The sequence below is a fragment of the Phoca vitulina genome, unplaced genomic scaffold, assembly GCF_004348235.1.
Source record: "Phoca vitulina isolate PV1807 unplaced genomic scaffold, GSC_HSeal_1.0 scaffold44, whole genome shotgun sequence".
Taxonomy (NCBI): Eukaryota; Metazoa; Chordata; class Mammalia; order Carnivora; family Phocidae; genus Phoca; species Phoca vitulina.
Genome location: NW_022589747.1, coordinates 5,032,610 through 5,052,185, shown reverse-complemented (window position 1 = coordinate 5,052,185; position 19,576 = coordinate 5,032,610). Strand labels below are relative to the sequence as shown.

General features: G+C 50.1%; 1 protein-coding gene across 2 annotated transcripts in view; it reads left to right on the top strand.

Annotated features, from left to right (window-relative positions):
- Positions 1-5,600: 5,600 nt before the first annotated feature.
- COBL (cordon-bleu WH2 repeat protein) overlaps positions 5,601-19,576 on the top strand; it is a 278,487-nt gene continuing 264,511 nt past the window's right edge. For both annotated transcript variants that reach the window (XM_032430638.1, XM_032430635.1), the window contains exon 1: positions 5,601-5,652. In XM_032430638.1, the coding sequence (XP_032286529.1) occupies positions 5,612-5,652 (41 nt within the window). In that variant the 5' untranslated portion in view covers positions 5,601-5,611. The remainder of the gene's footprint in view (positions 5,653-19,576) is intronic.

Here is a 19,576-nt window from a genome sequence, read left to right as displayed (position 1 = left end):
AAAAATATTTGCAAATCATATATATGATAAAGGACTTGTGCACAGTATACATAAAAGAACTGAAAAATATAAAGATGAAGGACCTGATTTCCAAAATGGGCAAAAGACTTGAATCACATTTCTCCAAAGAAGGGACACAAAAAGTCAGGAAGCACGTGAAAAGTTGGTCGGCGTCATTAGTCATCCAGGAAATGCAAACCCAAACCACACTGAGATACCACTTCACAGCCATCAGGATGTCTATAATCAAAGACAGACAATAACAATTGCTGGCAATGATGTGGGGAAACATTGTCAGTGGGCTGGAAGATGATACAACCACTTTGGAGAGATAGTGTGGCAGTTCTCGAGGGGTGAAATATGAAATTAGCCTATGACCCCGCAATTCCACTTTAGATACACACAAAAGGGAAATCAAAACATACATCCACACAAAAACTTCCGTATGAATGCTCATAGCGGTATTATTCATAATAGACAAAAAGTGGACATTGTTGAAATGTTCATCAGTTGATGACTATAAACAAAATGTGGCCCATCCATGGAATATTACTTGGCCATAAAAAAGAATGAAGTATGGGGCGCCTGGGTGGCTCAGTTGGTTGAGTGTCTGCCTTCGGCTCAGGTCATGATCTCAGGGTCCTGGGATCGAGTCCCACATTGGGCTCCCTGCTCAGTGGGGAGTATGTTTCTCCCTCTGCCTCTGCCCCTCCCCCTGCTTGTGCTCTCTCTCTCTCTCTCTCTGTCAGATAAATAAATAAAATCTTTAAAAAGAAAAGGGAAGGAAGTCCTGGCATATGCTGTAACATTGAAAACCTTATGCTAAGTCCAAGAAACCACATTGTTGTATGATCACATTTATGTAAAATGTCTTGACTAGGTGAACCCAGAAAGAATAGAGGTTGCTAGAGGGTAGAGTGAGGGAGGAAGAGGGAGAGAATGCTAATGGATATAAGGTTTATTTGGGGGGGGGTGATAAAAATGTTCGGAAATTAAGTCGTGGTGATGGTTGCGCAAATCTGTGTTTAGCCACAGAATTACAAAGCCACGGAACCGTATACTTGAAAGAGGTGAATTTTATGGAATTTAAATTATATCTCAATAAAAATAAAGGACCCTACATAAATGTTTCTTTGAGTGTCAGGTAAGGATCTCAGGTAAAATTAGTCCTGTTTAAACCACTCAGCATTCTAAAAAAAAAAAAAGATATTAAATTCTCACCCAAAGCAAACTCGAGAATGTAACGGGGAGGGAGTGAGCTCTGGTGTCTCTTCTTGATCTTATAAGGACGGCAGTCCTATAGAATTAGGGCCTCTTCCTTATGACCTCATTGAACCTTAATTACCTGGCAAAGGCCCTATTTCCAAGTACTAGTCCCATGGAGGGTCAGGGCTTCAGCCTTTGTATAATTCAGTCCGTGGTACATTCGAAATAAATATCCACTTCGGTATTCAAATTGTATTGATCATACAGTACACTTTCTTCCTTTTTAAAGGTACTTAAATTGTATAGTCAGGCCCAGCAAAACCTGGCTCTGGCCCCGATTATTCCTCTTACAGAGGAGGACGTGAAAGCTATTTAGGAAGAAGTGCTCGGCTCTCAGTCACTCTGTGGCTGAGTGGGCCTGCCGCTACACAGAGCGGGGCCCCTTGGTCGGCAGCCTCCACATTGCTGGGAGCCTGTTTCGGAAATGCCGGACCCACTGTGCCAGAATCTGTCTTTTAACAAGATCACAGGAGCATCTTGTGCATATTCAAGTTTGGGAAGCCCTGCGGTGGGCGAGGCTGCCTCCACCAGCCGGCAGATTTCCTGTGAATTCTTCCTATCCTTGCCTTCCCATAGGGGAAGCTGGAGTGACTCTCGGCGTGGCCCAGGTACCCCACCTCGATGCAAGGGGGGCCGAGTGCACAAGGGGTGTGGAGCACGGACAGGCTGTTTCTGCCCCAGGTGGGCCCATAGAGAGGAAAGGTGAGGTCTGGAAGGGGAGGCAGCAGCCAAGGAGGGGCCTGGGCTCAGAGCAAGGGAAAATGTCCCTAAAAGGGCTTCGCTCTGGTTCCTGCTCCTCGGGTCCAGAGCTGCCAGCAGGGTAGTCCAGAGCCAATAGCCAGGGCTGGCCAGGGACCAACACAGGCTCAGCCATGCTCTGTGCACGAAAGGGGCAAAGGTTCAGCTTTCAGGCAGCGAGTGCATGGGAAGGCAAGACCCATGTCACCACCACAGTGTGCTTGAGCCAGGCAGCCTGTCTCTGACCTGGTGTTCCTGATGGGAACCAGAAATCGGCTGACCTGGGAACATTTATATCACAAAAAACTGGCAAATGCTACCAATCGAGGCTTTTTTTTTTTTTTAAGAGTCATTTTATTATTTTTTATTATTTTTTAATTTTTTATTTTTATGTTAATCACCATTTTAAGAGTCATTTTAAAACATTTGTCACGCCACTAATAAAAAGTTACATTTTAAGGACAAAAAAAAAAGATCACTAAAATTCAAACCTGGTGTGTTCCATCTCTTTCAACAAAACATCCCCATTCCTCATATAGCATTTGTCTAAAGCCTTGAGATCCAGAATATTAAGCTTGTCTTTAATATTTACCTCCTGAGCAGTTTCACTTAAAAAAATAAAAAGAGAGAATGATGTGTAAAATAATAAGATTAATAAGAAAAAAAAAATTTGTCAGCACATTCCTGGATATTTCCAACACCTGAAATAGATAACGTAGAGGTAGTCAGTATCTGAGAAGGTGTTAGTTTTAGCCAAGGGAATTGAAAAGTGTGCAGGGGGGAGAAGCAGTAAGAAAATTAATGCCCTTGTCTGGGATTGTGCCGTTCGCTCTAAAAGGTCGGCGGGTACGCAGCACAGGGGGGTGTCCTCCTCGAGGACTCAGCAACAGTCGGGACAGTCTTGGGGACCGCCCCCAGCCTTCTGCTTCTCAGCCTCTGTCTGGAAGAGCTAAGCCCCTGTCTGTCTTCTGTTTCCCTTCTCAAGCTCCGTCTGCAAGGTGTCTCCACATCACAAAGGCTGGCCTACGGCAGGTGCTCCCAAGAATCTGTTGAACTGCTCAGTTTTGAAAACGCCTCTACCCTGGTGGATCTACTGGGATCCTCACCAGTAAGGGAATTTGTGTTGCAACATACAGAGCAATTGGTCCCCTGTCTGCCGGCCTCCCGGGCTCTGCACCGAGCCCCACAGCTGGCCCACGGGATTGCCAGGTCCAGCCTATTCCGACTCTCCGCTGAGGGCCTTGGGAGCTCAGCCCTGCTCCAGTGGCAAGTCTGACTCCGTCCTCTGCCTCATTGTGACATCTCTCCCCAGACCCCACCTTCCACCCCGTTCCTGACCAGTGGTGCCTGTTGGGTTTTAAGGTTGGAGATGCCTGGTGGCCTCCAGGAATTGGTGGTTCAGGCTTGAGATCCTTCTAGGCCTTCATCCCTGGAGAGCACCTCGAACCTCAGCCCGGAGGTGGGATACTGCCTCCTTCTCATCATTTTCTTTAGACATGAACTGTCTTGCCGAGAAACTCTTCACCAGCTCCGATTCCAGTTTTAGCAGCCACCTCCCACCAGGAACCTCCTCCTGCCTTTGCCAGGCCCTCAGGTTACGGGTGATCTGTGAGCTGGATGTCCTGCTGGGGTCCTCAGCCGGGTCCAGGCCCACCATCCCTGGTCCACTTCTGAGTTCTGGTCCTGCTCAGGTTGCCCTTTCCCACGTGGCGTCCAGAGCAAAGGGGGGCTCCTGGTCCTGGGAAGGATCCTCTGACCCAGAAACCTAGAGGTAGAAGGAGTAGTAGTGAATTCATTCATTCAGTGCACTCTGTGTTTATGGAGCACTAACCCCACCTGCCTGGCACTGTTCCAGAGGCTGGGGGGCAGGGGGGGGGGCCGTTCACCGAGGAATAAAAGAGGCAAAAGGCCCAATACTCACTGAGATCACATTCTGGGGAAGAGACAGATGACGATAACAAAGTCAAACTGTATACTGAAGATGATATGTCCTTACCTATTTACATTCCATTGATATGTAATGTATACACCCATATTTATTTGTATATTTATATAAGTGTAAGCAAAATTTATATATATATTCATAAGCAACATTTTATTTATAAATGTAAACAAGCATAAGCAAACACACCGGAGGCTTTCCAAGGGAGGTTTCCCTTCTAGGCAGGGAGCAGGGAGCAGGAGGGAAACTTCTGTGGAGAGCATCTCAGGCAGAGGCCTGAGATGGGAAAGTGCTCAGGCATTTGGAGAACAGCCCAGAGGCTGAGCTGCACTGCGCTGAGCTCCAAAGCCATGTGCAAAGGAAGGAACAGGGTTCTGGGTGGGCCCACCAGCTGAGCAGCCGAAGGCCTTGTGGGTCATGGCAAAGACTGCATTCCCTAGACTGGTCTCCCTTTGTTAAGGAGAAAGCAGAGGCCCAGGGGGAGAAAGGCTCAGGCAGGCCTGGGGATACCTCATCCAAGCATAAGATAGGAATGGAGCAGGGCTCCACCGCACATCATTCTGCAGGCTCACCTACTCTGCGTCTTTTCCACCTGTTACTCTAGTGGTTGGAATCAGGTGAAAGTGTCTGTTTTGGAGGTCAGACTTTCACACTAATCCAGATCTCTTTTGTTGCTTTGGGGGGGTTAGGAGGAGTGTGGGAGTGAAGCTGGGGTAGATCAGGGACCTGGAGCTGACTCGCCATGGGCCCAGAGTGGGCTGCCTCTGCCAGGCATTTTTGGCTGCTGCCTGCACTGGAACCCCCCGCGGGGGGCCCGCAACCACAGCGCCCCACAGACCAGCTTGGCAAACTGGAGCATGCTTCCAACGCGAACTCCTGGTAGCGCTGCTGGGCCCTGCTCCAGCCCCTATTGTTTCTGATTCCATAGGACTGGCAGGGGCCCCGAATCTGCATTTCTAACACGTTCCCAGGTGCTGCTGGTCAGGGACCCGCTTTGAGACCCACCGCCCTAGATTGCTGTCACACAGATGAAGGTTCCGTGGGGTTCCAGGGCAGAGCCGGCGACACTGGTCACTCGCTTCTCATTCTCCAACCTCAGTCCTTCCCCGCCGGTCCGCCCATCTAGCCCTCCAGGGCCTCGCCGAGACCAGGTGGTTCTCTCTCTCGCAACCCCTCCCCGCCCCGGCGCGGCCCGCGCCTCCCGCGCCTCCGGATCCCCCACGCCGCCCAGACAGGGGCGCAGTCCCTCGCAGGGTGGAGGAGCCCGGGAGAAGCCCGGGAGGGGCGCTGCGGCGGGCGGGGTGTCGCCCCGGGGCCCAGGTGCCGCCAACCCCGTCCCGGGACGCGCGCGGCGGGCAGGGCCGGGAGCTCCCGAGGCGCGGGCGGGAGGGTGAGCGGGGGCGGCGCTCCGGTGGGCGCGGCGCACCTTGCTCCCGGCGCCCCCGCCCCGCGCCGCGCCAGCCCCTCCCCGCGCGGCCGGCGCCCCCGCCCGCCCGCGACCGTACCAGCCCCTTCCGTCCGCTCGCCCCGCCGCTGTCCTCCGCCGGCCCGCGTGGGAGGACGATGGGTCAGCGCGGAAAAAGTGAATGAGGGCGGCGGCGGCGGCAGCGAGCGCCTGACTCGGCCGGGCCCGAGCACCGCGCGCGCCCCCCGCCCGCCGGCTCCATGGACGCGCCGCGCGCCTCGGCGGCCAAGCCCCCCACCGGGTAAGTGGCGGGGCGGCCGGGCGGCGTGCGGGCCGGGACTCTGCTCGGAAGGGACGCCCGCGCCCGCACCGCGCTCCCTCGGGGCAGGGGCAGGGGCACGGGCACTGGGGAGAGCCCGGGGCCGGGGCGCCCCCTCTCCGGCCCGCGGGTCTGCGGCCGGCCGCGGGAGGGGGTTGTGTACTTTGTGCGCCCGGGTCGTTGCCCAGGTAACAGTGTCAGGCCGAGGCCGGAGCACTTTCCGCGCGGGTGTGTTGGTGTGCGCGCGCCCTTTTTGGGGTCCCCGCGGGCGGAGCCCTCCCCGAGTCCGAGCCTTTCTCAGCCACCTCCGAGTGATCGCCCCGGGCACCGGGAGGGCGGTGGGAGACCCGACCGCGGACTCCAGTCCCGCCACGGACTTGCTGGGCGTCTGCCCGCGTTGCAGTGGTCACCGCTCACGCGGCCACGGTATGCCGGACACCGTCCGCTCTTCCCGCGGGCAGGAGCAGGCTCCGGGACCTCGCAGACGCCTGGGTCCGGCGGTGTCGGGAGCGCTGTGTGTAGGGCACTGCCCTGTGGGCTTCCCTGCCATCGTCTCCCCCTCCCCAGCTTTCTTCTCTGGGGTTCCCCTGCACGGTGTGCAGCGCACGGGCTGGGACGCGACCGGAGGTGGAGACCCCAGCTTCCCGACTAAAGTCCCGGCGTGCATCCTGCCCGCGCGGTTCTGCTGGAGCCCAGACCTGTCCGGGTGTCTGCTGCCATCCCCACACCTTGTGTGTAGGGATCACACGCCATGTTCTGGTTTTACTCGCAGAGTACCTTCCCCAGTAGAAGAAAAGCTGTCCTGCCCTTTAACAGGACCCTGAGCTGGAGTCTGAACCGCGCACAGCCCAAGCAGGCCGCGGGGTCGCGCGCAGCCTCTGCGGACGCTCGCGGAGCCCTGCGACCCGAGAAGCCGCTCACTGGCCTGGAGCAAGTGTGCTATGAGTCTTGCAAATGGAATGAGTGATTGGGTGGGACCTGCACCTGCTTACCGAGTGGGCCCACTTTCCGCTATGGCAACTGGTCTTGAACGAGGCAGCTTTGGGGACAACTAATCTCTTTTCTTTGCAGTCGTGTCCCACTGACTCACTCTCCCCATGTGCCCATAGGCCGCTGTGTTGCCCAAGTCTGCCTAAGGTTTTCGAACTTGCTCTTTTTTTTTGTTTTTTTTTTTTATCTCTCTCTATAATGCCAGGAAAAAGTGAGCCAGGTTAGCAAATCAAATAATCCTGGAGCTAAGGAATGTTAAAAAGAACTTTTTTTTTTTTTGCAATGCACTTAGTGGTGGTTATGTAATTCCAGTTGAACAAACACATTTCCCAAAGAGAAAATAAATGTGGGAAATCCCTTTTCATGGTAATGGGCATCCCAAAATGACAGTATTCAGAATTACCTTTCGATCTGTCGCTTTGGGAGCCTGTTTAATAAGCCAATTTAAGGAGACTGAATCCTTTCCTCATATGAAGGAAATGTGAAGGGGAGAGCATTTAAGAGGCCAGCAAAACTGGATTCAGAGATTATTTGTAAAATCCTTGCAAGGAATCTGATTGTGGGGGCGAAATGGTGAATCCGAAGCCTGGGCACCCTCCCCAGCCCTGGTGCTATAGACCAGCAAGAGGCGAATCCACAGCCCCGTTCTTCACACTGCTTCTCCAAGCTCTGGTTGCACTTCACATCTGAGTCTCCCCCACACCCCTGGGGGGAACTAAGGGCTTTTGCTGTGGGTATGATAACAAAACCATGCAGTTGTTACTATCCATACATTTATTTCTGTCCCTCCAATCTGCTAGTTTGAACGTCTTTGTCTGAGAAATGTAGACCTGTTACTTTTACTTTTTATTACTCCCAATTATTTTATCACGTGTCGTTTGTTTTTTTACATCAGGAGACATCAAGAAAATATCAATGTGCTTCTATTTTCTAGATAGGAATTGCATGATTAATAAAACTATTGTGTATTAAAGTTGGAGGAAAGAAATGGTCTTGGGCTTTTGGAATATTTTATATAATTTAGGGGCATTGCTTGCCTACCAGAGAGGATAGATACAGACGTGAAATTTCTCGCTTTGGTACATTATCGGTGGCGGTCAAGTTCTGTTGGTTCTTCTCTGGTCTGCTCCTCTGTGGCTTGGAGAATAAGGCAGTGCTTTGCCATGTGCTCAGGGGAAATTTGTTTTCTGTCTGATAGTGCAAGTTTTGGCTATCAAATCAAACTTGGAGCAAGCTATCATTTCCCCACATGATAGCAAACAACTGACGTGATGAACTTGTTGACTGAATCTAGCATTCCTTCTTGTGTTATGTAGAAACGGGCTGGCCGGGGAACAATGAAATAAGGAGATTTCACCTTGCTTTAGGGAAAGCAAGGTCTACAGAGGTCTTTCTTGAGGATCACTGAAGGGACAGTCTGTTAGTGGACGTAGATTGTATATCCCACTAAATTATTCATAAGTAGTTATTAGTTATCTTTATTGAGTACACAAGTATACCTTTTTAGTGGGATTGGAATTGTATGTTTTTAATAGTAATTTCATTTAAGCAAGGATTTATGACTAACTTTACTGTCTGGGAAAAGTATTCTTGTAGGAAGGAGGCGAAAACTGACAAGTTGACTCGATGTGACTTCTAAGGAATTTTAGAGCTCAGTTACAGTGTAATAATTGACAGAATATTCTGGAATGCAAGGGAAGACACATTTCCTTTGGGTGAAGTTTTTAAATATATTTAAGTCCATGTAAGATGAACCTTGAGTTTATCTGTTTACTTTTAGTTTCTCTGTTTGAGTGTTTTTGCAATCCATGCCAGTCGTGGGTGGTTACGGAACACAGGGTTAAACTTCCCTCTGGACTCTGTATGAATGAGACAGAGTGTTTGGGTTTGGCAGGATACTGGTTAATTTTTTTCTACGGAGGAAACACATAGTTCTGTAGAATAGAATAGTCTCCAGTGACACAAAATGTCAGAACCGCCAGAGCATTTGCTCAGTGGCTGCATTCAAGAGCTGTCCTTACATAAAAATCAGGGGACGTTTGTTCAAGTTCATTAGAATCTGAGCTTCATGAAGACATAGCTGATGTTCATTTCTCTGCATCAATTTGTATGGCTTTAATCAAGTTGTTAGAACAAGAAATGATTTTTTTTAAATTAATAGAAGTGGATAATTTGACCTCCTGTTCTGTCACCACCCAACAAAATATTATAGGAGTTGCTATCTTGACAATGACCATGGGCCATCACAATGACATCTTCCATTTTAACTCTGACAAGTGTACAAATGTTGCTGAAATATTAACGAGTGTACACCATAATAAGAAAAAAGTTTAGGTTTCTAGCCTTTTTTTTTTTAAGTTTTCTAGGCTTTTGGCTGACATGTGTACATTCTTTAAAATGATAGTATGTCTAATTATGTGTTATATTGAACTTTTCCCATTTAACTTAAAAGTTGTTCCTTCTGAGCTATAGTTTTGGTTAGCAATACATTTAAGACTGCAAAAGGCAGGTGTTGTTTGATATAACCTGGAAAGTAGGCTTAGGAATCTTATTCTTTTGTACTTGTAATTTTTCTGAATAAATTTGAGGCGTTGGATGCACCCCTGCAACAATGTCAAATGACCTTAGGGCACTTTTAATATTTCGTCCGTGGCTGCATAAGGATGATGAAGCTAAGTTATGATTTAAATTGGGAACACGGATGTTTGAATAATGTTGCCCCTCTCCTGCCTCTTGGACCTGAAGCATCTCCTCTGCCCTCTGCATGGCCTTTTCCTGGCCAGCCAGAGCCGGCGATCACTGGATAGGCGCGGGCAAAGTGACAGCCCCGCACACACGCAGGCCTGCGTTCCCGAGGCTGGGACCTGGGAAGTGAAGTCCTAACTTGGGTGCACCCGAGTGCTCCCATAAATATTAAGGAAACAGTGATTACAGGCTACGTCTACACACCATAATAAGCAGTTTCGGTTTCTAGGACTTCTGTGCTTTGTTATTAATCGTTAAACTCAATTTTATAATTGGTCGGAGGGTTTAAGCCGTGAGCAGAAGTATTTGATACCAAAGTCATGGATAGATCTAGGATGTGTGGATTTCACATACAGAAACGCTTGGTTGTGATTTAGGCTTGAACTAAGTGAAAGCATGTAGTAGAGACTTAGTGTATTTATTATGCAACATTTCCCTACACCCTTGTGGTCTCTCTCCGTCCACATTTAATTAGGGGTTCTGGGCTTTTATGTGTCAGTTCATTTTCCTGAATGTGGTTTTTCACTTACTTTGTACTTTAACCACAGATTTTATATATCTCTTCATCTTTGTACTTTTTCTCTACTTAATATGTTTGATATTGAATTATATTATTGATATATGGGTGATATGCCTTTTTTCTGTTATAGGATTTTAATTTATTTAGGCAAAATTTAAATGTTGGCTCCTCCCATTTTATACCTTCGCTTTCTCATTTTACTGTGTCACCAGAGTGTTTACCATTCAGGGCCACTTGCTGGCTTTCAACACTCGAGTGGGTGGCAGCGTTGACTTAATGTCACTTTCCCTTCATGTTTCCACATGGCTTTATTTTGCACCCGTCTCTTCCTGTGGCAGCATTACAGTTTTTTTCTCGTGTATACTTTGTTTGGTTTCGTTTGCTTTATACAGAGCTAACGATTGCACTCGTTTTCAAGACCTAATGGTATTAATTTGAGACTACATTTTGCTGTGTACTCTGGTGTGACAAAAGGACAGCGGTCTCCAACAACGTCTGTTATTTCTACTGCCTGCCTCAGGAACGTCCCCGCGCTTCTGAGCAAGCCCCTCTGGAGACAGCTCACTTCCCCAGCTGGGAGATACTTTGTGGCCTCTGGGGTTTTTACAAGCTTCCATCTGGTTTCCCTAATTAGGTGGTGAGCTGTTGCTTGCCAAGACCATATTTTCTACAGGTCATGTCCAATTAGAATAAATTCCACAGCCAAAAACATTTTCAATAAAAAAAAAAAAGGAAAAAAAGAAAAAGCTTTTCAAGAGACCATTAAAATGTATTTCATTTGGGTGCATTTGATTAGATTCCCAGACCACAAATGCTTTTGCACAAACACTTTTGTAGATTCATTCACCACCTCCGCCAAACCAAGCAATGCCTTTTTACGAGACACGATTGGTTTAGATAAATCATTGAAGTCCTTATCCCTTTTCAAAAAAAAAAAGTGATACACATCCCCAAAATAAGCCTGATACGTCAGGAGTCCTAGTTCAAGGGGTTCCTCCCCCACCCCCTTCCTTCTCACTCTGTGGCCCAGGAACCCAGATGAGGAAGCATTGTCTTAGGGACACTCTCCTTAGGGACAACAAGCTGTCCTTTTTCCTGAGGACACAACGCGGATATGCTCGTATCCTCACTGGGCACAGAGGATAGGGTCATGGCCAGGCGGCCCTAATCCGTAATGCTTGGTCAGTCATCCTGTTTGACTCTCTCCTACCGAAGACTGACAGCCAGGCTCAGGGGAGGACATTGGCTCAGGAATAGGAAGACTTGGGTCCTGGGATCAGTCCTGCAAGATTCAGTGTACCCTTCTTAGCGGAGCCTGCAGGCGGGTCCCGATGTGGCTCCTGCCCGTTTTCCCAGCCCGGCGCCGTCTAACAACCATGCCAGGGTGACAGTGCCGTGTGTCTGTGTCCGGTATAGCTGCTGCCCAGCATTTGAAAGGAAGGGCTGAATTTCTCACCGTCTTTAATTTTCATAAATTTAAACGTAAAGAGTCGTGTGTGGCCCGCGGCGCCTTAGTGGACTGAGTAGCTCCAGCTTCTGTTTTGTCCCTGTCCCTTTGTCCTTCCTGAACCTTCCTGCTGTCTCCTACTTTCCCTCTCCTCCTGGCCGGTGGGCTTCTTGTCTCCTTGCCCAGATGATTCCTGCTCATCCTTTCAGCTGCCACTGGGGGCTCTAGCCGAGGCTTCCAGACCCTCCTCGGGGCTCCGTCTCTCCTGCCACTGTCCACTCCCCCTTCTGGAAACCCTTACATGGGGTTAGGGTTTTCCACCTGCTGGTCTCCGACCCACTGAACTGTGAGCTCTGAGTGTTGTGTCATGAATCTGTGTCGCATCCTGCGATGAGGTACGTGAGTTCTGCTTCCCGTCCGTCGGTGGAGGGTGCTGGATAAGATGACCTCAGGATGCGCATGAGCCCCAAAGTCATATGATTCGACGTGTTCCCAGAAATCCTAAATCCCTCCTTGAAAAAAACCAACTTTTTTTCTTAAACTGCCCCTTAATCTTGTTTCTGCCAGACTTTATGACAGCAGACGGATCAGTTGTCACTGAAATACTCCAGACTGACATGCTCCGACCCGTTTGCCAGTTGTGAAGACCTGTTCTTTGCAGACCCGGGAGGTGTTAGGTGTCTTATTCTGAGGAACATAAAGTATTAGACACCCCACAGCGACAGTGACTGGAAGAGGGGATGATTTTTCCCTCACTGGTATTTCAGGGCTGGTATTGATCTGGAAGTTTGGGTCCCCCCGCCCCCGAAATTAATATGTTGAAATCCTAACCTCCAAGGTGGTGGTGCTGGGGAGCAGGGCTTTGGGAGGTGCTCAGCTCATGAAGGCGAACCCTCATGATTGCGGTTAGTGCCTGCTAAGAGACCCGTGAGCTCCCGTGGCCCTTCAGCCACCTGAGCACCCAGTGAGAAGTCTGCAGCCCAGAAGAGGACCCTCACTGGACCTCACTGGCACCTTGACCTTGGACTTCCAGCCTCCAGAACTGTGAGCAGTGAACTTTTGTTGTTTATAAGCCACCCAGATGCTGGCATTTTGTGAGAGCATCCTGAACAGACTGAGAGGAGGTGCCAGTCACCGGGGACCTGCTTCTCTCTATCTTGTCGCTCTGCTCGGAACCTGCTGCAGCCCAGCCCCGGGAGCGACGGTGAAAGGGGGTCCTGTCCTGTGCTTTATTTAGGGTCTGACCCGAAAGTTGTACATTTCCCTTCCCTCCTGTCCGCTGACCCAATCTGTTTTTGTTTTTTGTTTTGTTTTGTTTCGTTTTATTGTGGTAAACTTTACATAGGGTAGCATTTACTGTTCGTACAGTTCAGTGGTGTTACGTACATTCACATTGATGTCCAGCCATCCGTCTCCAGAACTCTTTCTTCCCAAACTGAAACTCTGTATCCATTAAACCCTGACTGCCCATCCTCCTGTCCCCAGCCACCTGCTGCCACCATTCTACTTTCTGTGCCTGTGAATGTGACTCCTCTAGGGACCTTGTATGGATCCCCGTGTCATTTTTTGACTGGCTTGTCTCACTCAATGTCCACAAGGTCCATCTGTGTCATGGTGTGTGTCAGGACGTCCTTCCTTTTTAAGGCTGAGTGGTACTCCGTAATGTGTGTTGCCTACGTATTTATCGCTTCAAATACTGGTAGACTCTTTTGCTTCTACCCTTTGGCTATTGTGACCAGTGCTGCCGGGAGCATGGGTGTGCAAGCAGCCGCCCCTGCTTTTGCTTCTTTTGTGCACACGCCCAGAGGCGGGATGGTGGGACCGTATGGCAGCTCTCTCCTTCATTTTTGAAGAGGCACCACACTCTTGTCCACTGTGGCTGCACCATTTCATATCCCCACAGACAGTGCACGAGGGTTCTATTTTGTCCGCGTCCTGGCCATTGGCCCAGTGTCAGTCATCTGGTCGCTTAAAGTCTTGGAGGAGGAGGAGGGAACAAGAATGAGGTAACAGGAACCAGGGAGCTTCCAGCAGCCTCTGTGGACATGGTCCTACGTCCAACTCCCGGGGCGGGCTGGGAGGAGCTCTGGCATAAGTGGGCAGACAGGGTGCACAGCCATGCTCCCCCTCCTTCCTCCAGGATCCTGGGAGACCCCAGGCTTTCTCAGAGTGAGTGCCTCTGGCAGTTCCTTGGCCTTCTGCTGGGAAACATGTCCTTAGTTTGCTCTGAGCATGAGTCACAGAAAATGGTGCAGGGCTCCGTGCTGTGGCCCTGGGTCTACTTGATGTAGAGCCCGATTGGCAGCTGGTCTCCCCGGGCCGCAGGCTCCCCGCGCGTGCTGCCCCGAGCACAGAGACGGTGGAAACGCCTGCCCCCTGGCCCCATCCAAGAGCGCTCTGACCCACAAGGCCAGCGTCCAGTGTCGACTGAGGCTTTTTGTCAGCAACACAGCAGGGCACTCGCATTTTTCCTTTCTCTGAGGTCTCAGTTCTTGCCTTGCCCTCTTTTGCTTGTTCAGAATGGGTGCCAGCCTAGAAGGGTAGGAGGGAAGAGGGTTTCAGAGCATGGGCCACTTCGGGGCCCTTGGGGTGTCTGAGGTGGGAAAATCAGGGCTTCCCGCCTCCCTGCTGGCCCGGGCATCAGGTGGGTTGGGAGAGCTTGTCTGAAGTCTGGAGAAGCTCCTGCAAAGCATCTCTCTCCGTGTCTGTGCAGTGTGGCCTTCGGAGTCAGAGGCTAGAAGAAGAGAAAAACCAGATGTATTGACTCCACAGTCATGTGTAAAGAGCTTGAATAGTTTCATGCTTAAGTGGCAGACTCAGGTTCAGAGACTTGCTGGGAAAACGGGCTGTGCATGCCCGAGAGAGTGTGCACGTGTGTGTGTGCGTGCACGCGTGGATTTGTGTGAGCGTGGGTGTGTGTTTGTGTGTGTATGCGTGTGTGCGCGTGTGGGTATGTGTGCGTGTGCATATACGTGGACATGAGTGTCAAGTGTAAAATCACTTGCAGCACTTCGCAGAGCGGAAGATTCCCAAACCAGATCCTGGCAGTTTTTTCAAGCCTAATGTTTTGAGCGTTGAATGTAAAAATAGCTCGTGTGGGAGTGATAATGCAGCAGGAGTGTATGCTTTTGTTCATGTGGCTAATTTTTGAGACTTAAATAGAGTAGTGTTGTCTGGAGTCCTCTTAAGAGCACAGTCCCCTGATGTTCAGTAAACAAACCATTAGGTTGGAAGGAGACAGGCTCCCTGTGGCCAGAAGCAAGACATCTCCCTGCCCGCCTGCTCGCCCGGCTGTCTTCTCACTGTAATTATCTGTCTGTAATTATCATGTAGACTTGGTTTGGGGCAGGATTGGAAACTCTCCTCCTCTGGGTGGAGACCACTTCTTACATCATAAAGGCTAACGGTGTCCTGACAAAGCTTGCGGGAAGAGTGAACGGCAGGTGGCTCCCAGAGCCCTACCAGCCACCTCGCTTTAAAAAATGTTCATGAGCGGGGCACCTGGGTGGCTCATTCAGTTGGGCATCTGCCTTCGGCTCAGGTCATGATCCCGGGGTCCTGGGATCGAGCCCCACATCGGGCTCCGGGCTCAGCGGGGAGTCTGCTTCTCCCTCTCTCTCTGTCCCCGCTCGTGCTCTCTGTCTCCAGAATAAATGAAATCTTAAAAAAAAAAAAAAAAGCATTCCTGAGGGTCATGAGGTCTGTGCATTTCTTTTATCCAGCCCCCATAGATCAGTCCCTTTTACCACTTACCTGTGTGGTTGATTTTAACTCATAACCCGTAGTTGAAGAATACGAGATGAGATTAGTCGCCACGTTTTCAGCAGTCACAGAGCTAGTTTGGAAACTATGCTAATTTAAATTGAAAAAGACCTCAGTTGGGAGATTCCTTTATTATTCATCAATATTTTTTTTAGCTTGCCAGAATGTTTCACATTTTTGGAATGCTTATTGGGTTATGCATTTTTCTAAAAGGAAGAAATGAAAATGTTCTGCACAATGAGTTGCCTTATCTCAGCAATGTTGGCGTCTGTGACCGTGGTACTTTCTGGCTGACCGGAGGGTCCTCGCCTGCCCGGCGCCGGGAGGTTGGAACCCCCTGGGCTCTCCGGAGTTGGTGGCAATAATCGTGTGCAGTGTATGGATGCGGTTGTCACATGACTCTGGAGTCTCCTCATCCCGCGGTCATCCCACCACACGAGGTAGAAGCCTGTGCCAGTTTCCAAAGTCACGTTCCCCAAAGCCCCTGCTTGGCCCTTGCGGTGGCAGGTGGCCTGGACGGGCTGTGTCTGAGGCCCTGCCTTTCTCAGCAACGTTCACCTGAAGGGACGGTGGGCTTGCACCCACCTGGCTTCTGCATGCAGGAGGCTCGTGTTGTCATCCATTTGACTGTCACGGTTGAATGCAGTTCTAGATGCACTTCTCCTAAGACTCTTGGACGGGATTTTGGTTTTTTGGCAGAGCTGCATGGGGTGTGGTGGGAGAGGGCCCAACCCAGCTGTGGTGTGTTTGTGAATTAATGTGATATGTCGAATGCAGACGTCTGTTCTTCCCTAGGAGGAAGATCCCAGCTTATGAATTCACCAAAGTTTCAGAGCCTCCCCTTTCATCCTGGAGGTTGACTCAGCTCGCCACATCGTTTGCTCACAATTTAATGAACACGTGGGGTTCTGCTTTGCACAGTAAATGAGCTTTCTTCGGAGTCAGAGCTCCACAGACCTGAACTTGCACCTTCACTAGCTCTGTTTTCTTGTGGACCACGTTAGCCAGGCCTTGGTCTGGGCTGTAAGACTCACTTGTGAGCAGGGCGGTCCTTCAGCTCCTACCTGTGGGTGAATGGGCTCCTTGAACAGGGAGTTCCAGGGGGCTGATGTCCTCTGTCGCTGACCCCAGGCAGGGATGTGCTAGCAGGAAGCAGAGACCCCTGGGGTGGCCCTTCGGAGCTGACTCTTTCCATGTATGTGGTGTTGCTTGTGCTCTTCTGTACTCACACCAGGGGACTTTGGAGGTGGCCATGATGCCACCAAGTAGAATTTATGGAATGCCCACCCGGCGTCCCGCTGGGGGCTAAGAAAGAGTCCTGAATGCCCTGCCTGCACGTGTTCTCTGCTCACCCACGGCCAATGCAAGCCGAACATTCCTTAATCTGTTTTCTTCTTATATTTTTAAAACTTAAGAGTTTGAGTCTCTCTCACTAAAAGAATGGGTCCCTCCTGATGATGTTTGACTTAACCTGCGTGCGGTACCCTACTCCTGTCAGTTAACAACTGCCAGTTACAAATGACATATGCGGAGCTGGGAAAACAGAGCTTTTGTCCCTTTCACTGTAGGTCTGTGGAAAACATTGCTCATGAGTCGAGGCATCTGGGTGGCAACCGCAGAGGAAAATTACACGTTTGAAATGTTTTCTTGATGTTTACCTCTCGTTTTGTGAGTTTAAAATTATACAGTGTTCTTATGTCAGGGTTGGGGTTTAACCATCAAGGTGGGTGGGAAGCAGTGAATGACCATCTTTCGAGTGGACGGGCTTCCATGTTACACGTGCACGTGCACACGGGGGAGGGGGCGCACGCTTCACATCCAGAACAGTTTCACTCTGATGGGGTGGCCTTTTGATGACGCTAAGTATTCACTGGCATTAAAACGGGTCTGTATTTATTCTATACATGCATAAGTGCCATATCAGTGGGGATAAAAGCCACCAGGTTTCACTCGTGCCCCTTTGTCTGTTGTCAAAGTGAACTAGAGACCACCGCTTGCTCCTCGTGAGGGTCCAGCATTGCAGGGCTGGGGCATCTCGCCTGAGGACAGTTTGCAGCTTTCTAGTCACTTCTGTGGTGAGGGTGTTGATGTAAAGAATGGTGGGTGGGGAGCGTGGGGGAGCCTGGCTCAGGTTGTGATCTCATGGGTCATGAGATCGAACCCCGCATCGGGCTCTGCACTCAGCAGAGTCTACACTCAGCAAGGAGTCTGCTGGAGAGTCTCTCCCTCTGCCCTTCCCCATCTCACACAGGTGCATGCTCTCTCCCTCTCTCTCTCTCTCTCTCTCTCTCTCTAAAATAAATAAATAAATCTTAAAAAAAAAAAAAGAATGGTGGGTGGAAGAGGAGGCCTTCAAGCCACTGTCTACCATGTGCCACTATGACCTCTGCATCCCTCGGTCCCCTCCTAAGATGAAGGTGCTTGCAACAAACTGCGACTGGAATTTGGTCTCTGACTGTTGGATCAGCGAGGGACTTTTGGAGGAGGAGTTCGCTCTGAACCCAGGCTGTGTCCAGTGTCACTGCATGATACCCTTCACCCATTGAAGAGGGTCTAAAATAAGCATCGGGGTTCAGCGCTGGACAGAGTCTGTCCCGTGTGTTCCACCGCAGCTGTGAGGGCGAGGCACAGCAGAATCACATCTTAGCATGATTTCCTTAAAGCCTACATTTGGGTATCAGATACAAAGCTGAGCAGGTCTGTGGACCCATTGGGGAAATCCAGGAGAGGAACGCTGGTCCATACAGGACCCCCTCAGAGGACACGGACACATTCCATGGCCAAGTCAGATTGGTAGACAGCCTCAGTTTTGATTGATAAATCTGTCTGTGTTTGTCATACGAAAGACCTCGGAACTTAGTCAGTCCCCCACCCAAGCACATTGACGTGGTATATATACATAGGCACTCGGTATCAGTTGCTTTGACAAACCTCCTCTTGAAATGCCTCGCCGTTTGCTAAAGCAAAGTAATGACGATGGAGAAGCTAACCCTGCCTTTGTTTCTGTTGTTCCTTCAGTGCAGGAGGCTCGGGGATGCCACCCACCACCTCCCACCTCCCACCGCATCCTTGCTGCTTACATCAGGGCACACGTGCACGCTGATCTTGTCACTAGATTTGGATGATGGGCTTTCCGGTCCATGTTCGACCCAGGTCCAGATTTTATAAAAGGGCATCAAGTGTTCCTTCCTTCCTTCCTCTCTTTCTTTCTTTCTTGTTAGAGATTTTCTATTTATTTATTTTAGAGAGAGAAGGAAAGAGAAAGCACAAGCGGTGGGGAGGGGGAGAGGGAGAAACAGACTCCCCACTGAGCAGGGAGCCTGAGGCGGGGCTTGATCCCTGGACCTTGGGATCACGACCCAAGCCGAAGGCAGTCGCTTAACCAATTGAGTCACCCAGGCGCCCGCCATAAAGCGTTTCTATATCTCTGCTCCATACAAGGGAATGTAGAAGCACAGACCTGAAGTTACGGTCTGTTGTATTAACTTTGTAACAAGGCTTGGGAAATCGCCACTTTATTATCGTATTGTGGAACTTCCAGTTTCCGAAGTATAGGTCTTCCTTGCAGTGATGTCAGCAGGAGCTCAGTTCTGAGAATGCAGCCCTCCCAGGGCTACATTGGCACGGTGACAGCATTGCTTTGGGAAGACTGAACCGGTGATCGCGCTCATGCCCGAAAGTGTGTCACCATGACTGCCTGGTGGGGGCGGGGAGGATGTCTGTGACACACATCAGCAGCCACGCTTTGTGTCCTATATCACGTAAAATACTAGTACTAGCTCATTATTGGGGTGATGTTGAACACAGGTCAAGTTCCCATGTTTTGAAAGCACGATTATCACCAGAATTGTGACTCTTCGGAAAAAAAAAAAAAAAAAGGATGGTCTTCTCCCTTTACCTTAGCAGTAGAATGTCTTAGAGTAGAATTTCCTATCAAAGTTAATGCTAAGAAGTGATGGCACCCTTGCTTCATTTATATGGCCCCTCCTCATGGATCATGCTGGGGCGAGGCCAGATCTCCACCTTGTTAGCCAGGCAGATGGTCCACGATGATTTGATAGGCACCTCCTAGCACTGGGGAGAATTCAGAGAGGGACCAGGAGAAGCCGAGACATTGAAGACCACTTAAGACTAACCGAAAGGAAAGTCTTCTGGCCATGACTATGGAGCAGAGGCACCTCTTTGAAGGCGGGGAGATGAGGAAAATTCCCCAGGTTTTGAGCTGGCGTTGATAATTGGATAAAAGGTCTCAGTAGAGAGGCAGAAACTTAGGTCTGCAGGAGGGGACCTCCGTGAGTAGAAGTGTGAGGACAGAGGAAAGCCTCAGGCCCCTTGCCACCAGTGTGGGACCGGCCAACAGGTGGACAGACCTCCAGTTGGCTGACGGGGGAGCCTGAGGGATGACACATGTCTAGATGTCCAGCATAGTGCCAGGAGTGAAG